General features: G+C 38.5%; 1 protein-coding gene across 4 annotated transcripts; it reads right to left on the bottom strand.

Moving 5' to 3' along the window:
- Positions 1 to 2,505: 2,505 nt before the first annotated feature.
- LOC131049492 (double-stranded RNA-binding protein 5) lies at positions 2,506 to 6,035 on the bottom strand. 4 transcript variants are annotated; one of them, XM_057983553.2, is made up of 4 exons: positions 5,001 to 6,035; positions 4,637 to 4,884; positions 4,328 to 4,460; positions 2,506 to 4,110 (listed from the first exon to the last, which is right to left on the bottom strand). In XM_057983553.2, exons 1-4 carry the CDS (start codon positions 5,050 to 5,052, stop codon positions 2,996 to 2,998), a joined length of 1,548 nt encoding a protein of 515 aa, XP_057839536.2. In that variant the 5' UTR covers positions 5,053 to 6,035; the 3' UTR covers positions 2,506 to 2,995. The 4 variants fall into 4 exon arrangements, with proteins under 4 accessions (XP_057839536.2, XP_057839535.2, XP_057839534.2 ...); XM_057983552.2 differs by having other exon boundaries at positions 4,241 to 4,460; positions 5,490 to 6,034; XM_057983551.2 differs by having other exon boundaries at positions 4,241 to 4,460; positions 5,030 to 6,034.
- Between the last annotated feature and the right edge of the window lie 218 nt (positions 6,036 to 6,253).

Raw genomic sequence — 6,253 nt, forward strand, 5'->3', positions numbered from 1 at the left:
AAGATGTGTTACAAAAGATTGGATTAATATTAAAACTAAGTGTTCATGAAAATAGATTTCTGATCACCAATGTAATATCAAAACATAGAGTATCCATATAAAATGGGTCCTAAAGATTAATTTGATATTAGAACCATGGTATTAATAAAAGAGTAGTTATAAAGTAAATATAAGTTGAATCTTAAAAAAATAATACTGCAATCTAATACAACAAATACATAAAATTATATATAACAATTGAAAAGCATGTAAATAATATAATTCTCATAAAATTTATATGCATAGTTAACTAAGGGGTTGTGTCAAAACAATAGAGGATGTTGTACAGATCCCCCCAATAACCACATGTTCCCCTTTACTGAGTATAAACTTTTTGTCACACCAAATGACCTTGGCCCCAAAAAAACAAAATGGAGAAAAAAGGCTTTTCACCTTTTACTAAATAATAAAGTGGTCAGACAGATGGAAAAGGTCATTTCATGTGAATTAAAGAGGCTATTCATGGTAACATTTATACATCGATAAGGCTTGTTTGTCAAAAATCAATTGCAAGTGGCATTTATTGCTTTCTATCTTATGAATACAGCCGCAAAGACAAATACCAGCCATTATTTCATTCATACATACATTGATGGCCTTCACTTATTTTACTTTTACTGCTGTGACAGCACCACTGCCAACTTGCTGCCCTCTATTAAAAGTGTGTCTTTAATACCGACACCTTCCTGGACCTCAATCTTTTTAATTGAATATCATTCGATCGTCACCTCTTCATAACCAACTTAGAGGTGTTAGAAAATTTCATCTGTATCCCACACCCAAAGGTTGTGCACTGTGATTTGCTAACCCAAATTACAGTGGTGTTACAACCTTGATCTTACCACCTACAACTGGTGCATATTTCAACCCTGCAGCCAAGTTTTTGACTTAAACTATATGTTCTCCTAACTTGTTTCAGGATGACAACCCCATCCCTGTATCTCAAATCTTCTGTGACCTTCGCAAAAAACATAATTTGGATCGAGTCCTGAAGTTTTAGAACTATAGCCTACTGACTACATTTCAAATTTTGGCCACAACTACAGTTTCCGCTGCGCTTATCAAGAAACTTGTTGCATCATTTCTACAAAATGCCTAACAATTTTACCTGACCAGTTAAACAACAATAGTCATAATGTCCTTCAAGTTATAGGCCTTTTGCATAGGGGAAAAAATGTTTTACTTTTGATGGTGACAGGTAACTAGAAAATCCAATGTGAGAGTTATGGTGACAGGTAACTAGAAAATCTAATGTGAGAGTTATCTCCAATGTCAAAATACAAACTTGGAGCCACTGTATAGCAGAATTCAAAAATATATTTAAGGAAAATCAAGCAGCAGGAGTGAACCATTCAGATAAAGCCACATTTAGATCATCATGTTAAAGCCACCAAATAGTCAGTAGATTAAAATTTAGCACGTCAATATATTTCCTATTTTCCATCATAATCCCCTTGGCTCCGACATCAAAGAACATAAGAAATTGGAAAAAGAAATTTGGCTATTCCAGTTCTCTAGAGAATCTCTAGTTGGACTAATTAAATACAAAGCGACTACCTCCAGTGAATTTTACTAAAAAAGACTAATTGATGCAAACATCCCAAGGCTTCCCACACCCTGTGGCCATGCTTAAGAAACATGATCCCATAATTAAATCTCCACCTACTTAACCCGGTTCAGGGCTCATATTTGGCAGGAGTTTGAGCCTCATTTCATATGGGCTTGTGATAAAAGGCAGATCTCATACAATCCAACCATGCGCATGTAGGTCTGGTCTGTAAAGTGGATTAGTATGATCATTGAGTGTGATCCAATGCCAGAATTTTCACAACCCACAGAATGATCATATGTGCTGAAATGTACATCATAATCTGTACGAACCTCCCAAAAAGCTCTAAGAAATGGGTTGCTGATATACAGAGCTACATTTGAGCCTTGAAAGTCTCACCAGCTCATGCTCAAAATTAAAAATAAGTAGAACTTACTTCAATGTCATCCAATCATACCAGCGATACTGTCATAACCATAGCACCAATCCAACTCCTTCCACAGTGCAATGTTTTGCAGAATCATTTATGTTGGATACACATAAAATGTACAGGGTTATCTCCTGAGAGGCCTCCAGAATACCAGAATCTAATCTATTATTCCCACTAACATCCCACTAATCAAAATCATACACCCATGACACTTAAATTTAGAAATAATAAGAGAACAATTTGCATGGATTGATTGAATCCAAACGACAATTCGCTATTCTCACTTCCATAGTAAAGAAAACTTTGCTTCCCCATTACCACAGCAAATTTCCAAAGTTGTAAAGCAGAAGAGATAAGACAAACCACAAACAAAAAGAATACAAGAGAAACATTTTAATTGGAAAAGTTGTCATAGATTCAAATAAAAAATAATTAGTGTCAATCATAATGCTTAAAATTCAAGAACTAAAAAGAAAAAACTAGAATATGGAACAAATGTATATCATATTACTAACATAAACTTGCATATTCAAACAAAAACCCACAAATCCGTCTTTACAGGTGACTCCTCTTCAACTTTGTTTCAACTGCATCTGGCACCCATTAAAAAAATTATGATTTCTCATCCCAATACACTATAAGATGACAATTCTCTAATAACCGCAGATATCATCAATAGCTGCAACATCCTCCAAAACACAGAACTGATTTCTGAAAACCTGCTAGAATATTGTGTCATTTGAAAGATATGTAACAGAGGCCTGCTCCAATGATTTATATATTATGGACAATATCATATACTCAGGTCAAGAGCTTGGACACCCCTCCAGAATACATTAATTGTCTAAGCTCTACAACCTTGCACAAAAACAGGAGGGAAAAAGCAGAATAGGGATTGCCAGACACAGCCTGGGCTAGGGGAAAGTGGCTTCAAATGAATGAATCCTCAAAAATAACAGTGGGCCAGATTGAAGATATCAAAATCGAAGACGATTGAGCAATTGCAGTGTGGAGTCTTCTTCCTCCACAGAAATTCTATTTGGTGTTTGTGGTAAAGGCCTCCTAGGAGGTGGAGCAGAGAAAACTGGTATTGCAGATCGAATTCGGACTGCCGGGGCAGAAAGCATTGTTGGAGGCACCAAATTGGCATCATTGCCTACAAACTCTGAACAAGACCTTCGTTGGGGAGGGTCTGCACATACTGGTATTGCAGTCCTTATTCTCACGGGTGGTGCCGCCATGGATGAAGGAGTTGCTCGACAACCTAATCCTCCAAATGAGGAAACAGGTTGGGAAATGCTTTGTTGCATTAGTTGCTGGTGTTGTTGTTGCTGCTGCTGCCTATTAAAATTCCACGATTGTGCAGAATTAGCCCAGGGCAGTGAATTGGTAGAAGCAAATGCAGAAGCCCATTCTGCTAAATTGGAAATGCCCAATATAGCTGCTTTGCTCTCCCTTGGAAAATCTCCTCTAAGCCATTCGTCTTCATCCCTTTCATGTTCTTCGAGTGGCAGTGAAGCCTGCTGTGATGTGGGTCTATGAACAGTTCTGATGTTGGAACTGGTCCTGTTAGCTGCAACCGATTCTCTTGTTAAAGCCAGTACCAATGGCTCATTTCGAGAGTTACTGCCAGATGCAGCAGCAGCAGCAGCTCTATTTGCTGCAATAGCTTCCCTTGACATAGAGGATGCTGATGATGAATCATGAAGAGACCCAGATCTATTCCTCTGCGGAAAGATTGATCTAATAAATGGCAAAATCTTAGATCCAGATGATGGAGATGCGGTAAGATGGAGGTTCTGCTGATGGTGCTGGTTCTGATTTGAACTGAACCTGGAACAGCCATCTAAGGACATATCTGGAGAAACCCATTGAGATCCTCCTCCTCCAAAAGATTGTTGTTCGAAAGAATGACTCCCACTCTCTCTTTGAGCCAACATCCTTCTCCTGGCTCCTGAGTGCTGCTGTTTCGACTGCCTAGAAAAGGTCAACTCCTTGTGTCTGTGGCTTGAAAGGGCTCTGGCAATAGTGATTTGCTCCTGCTCCTCGTTACCGTCTCCTTCAACTGAGGAAAATCCACTTTGATGTGGCACTGAAATGTGAAACATAATGGTCAGAAAAATTTCGAAGACTTAAATCAGTCACGTCAAGTAATTTCTTGTGCACAAGGATTCAATGCTTGTTTCTTATATACATTAAAAGATAAATGCAGGAGTCTTTACACTGTCTTAGGCTTGACCAGGCAGCCATTGCAGCATTTTTCTCAGCTTGCTTTTTGTTCTTAGCAGGTTCACCTGTGAAATTTATACCTGCTAACTCGACTGTACACGTGAAAACAGGAAGATGGCCTAATCCAGAACGCACTGTGGTATACACTGGCAGAGGTGCTCCTGCTCTCTGGGCTATCTCTTGTAGCAAATTCTTGTAAACTCCAGTCTCATCCTATTCAACCAATGTCTTAAGACCTCAATAATAAATCCATGCAGAACAAATCCAGAAACAAATAAATTTTGTGGATTTCTTTAATCATAAGGCTGGTTGGGACTAAAATTGTGTCATTTCATAAAAATATCAGAGGAAAAATAGCAAATGCATTTCACACTAATTTATTTCCATACCAGTATTCTTGCAGCCAAAGACTGAGAAGGTCCTCTTTTGGAGAGAGTACTGAGGGCCACCTCTGCAGCGGCATGCTCAGCCTGCCTTAAAGTGCTGCAATAATTAGGGCTCTCAAAGACCTCTCCATTGAAGTTAACAGTGGCTTTGAATCTGGGTGCATGGTCAGGCCCCTCTCTGATACAAGAATATGATGGCAGATTGAAGCAGCTCCTTTGAGCAAGCTCTTGAAGCTGATTCTTATACATTGCTGCCAAATGACCATCAAAAGTAGAACACGTCTAAATAACGAATCTATGAGTATTAACACAAATAAATATTAATTCATGGTTTCCCTCCCACAAGCTAATAGCCAATAAATTTTACCAATAAAATGACACTTTTGGGCACCAGACCTCAGATGAAGGCTCCCTTGCATATTCGTATAACCAACCACACCCACGAAATATAAGGCAGCAAAAATAACCAGTTATGCTTGGACGCCCTAAGAATGTAAGAACTACTGTGAACTTAGGTGGCCATTACACATATATTCCAAACCAAGAACAACAGCCCCATAGATTCATTAGAAATAAACGAAAATAAAAATCCATGCGCCCAAAAATCCAAGTTTATCATATCCCAAAATAAAAATCCATGCACCCAAGAATCCCAGTGTATTCTCTGTCCGACCTAAGAAGAAGAAAATGGGATATATGCAGACCTAGAACACCTAAAGACGCGCACCCAAAATGAAACACAGAACAGTTTATGCGCGGACAATTTATAGATTCGTTGATTATTGTGGACTCTTGGATTTCTACAAAAGTCTCCCGAACCTAAGCTAGAGATTTCATAAGTTTAAATAATGCATACCTAGAAGAATCCCACTTCATTCACAATCCAATGTAGCTCATACTGAAACATATAAAAACCAGAGAACCTAAGTTTACAAGACCAATGTATTTTCTTAGCCTCAAAGGATCCGGCAGGCATTCAGGCGGCAGAAGGCCTAGCAGCATCCAAAATGCTTTAAGGACAGACATTCACACAAACACCCAGGCAAAGTAGCTTTGTCATTCACAAGGGTAACCAGAAAGAGCCCTCAAATGCACTAAAATCCAAAAAAGAAAACCCCAAGACTTGTAGCAGCAGACGCACATTAAACCCAGTGCAAACCCTATCTTATTTTATAAGACCCCAAAAGAAACAGGCATTGGATCCTCTCCATACACTGAAAAAATGCAATCCAGAAAACCAGCAATTGAGAACTCCAATGCTCTTTTTCATTCAAAATGTCCAAACTGAAAGTGGGTCCTATACTTTTTATTGTTTTAATCCTCTTTCTTTGACATTGGATTCCCATGTCGAAGATCAACATAAAGAAAAAGATTAAAACTTTTACCCCCAAAACCAAAAAACAAAGATTGGCAACAGACCTGGTGACTGACTGATGCCTTCTTACACACTGAAACTTCTTCTGATGCTGATTCCTCTACACATGAGCTAAACTGCTGCTACTTTTTATGAAAGACCTTTTTCTCCTCGCCAAAAGGATAGTCTTTTTTATTCCTACTACAATGTCTGAGATAAGGAGGACAGATCAATCAGCCTAAACGATACGAACCTTTGATGACCCG

This window comes from Cryptomeria japonica, chromosome 11 (genome assembly GCF_030272615.1).
Source record: "Cryptomeria japonica chromosome 11, Sugi_1.0, whole genome shotgun sequence".
Taxonomy (NCBI): Eukaryota; Viridiplantae; Streptophyta; class Pinopsida; order Cupressales; family Cupressaceae; genus Cryptomeria; species Cryptomeria japonica.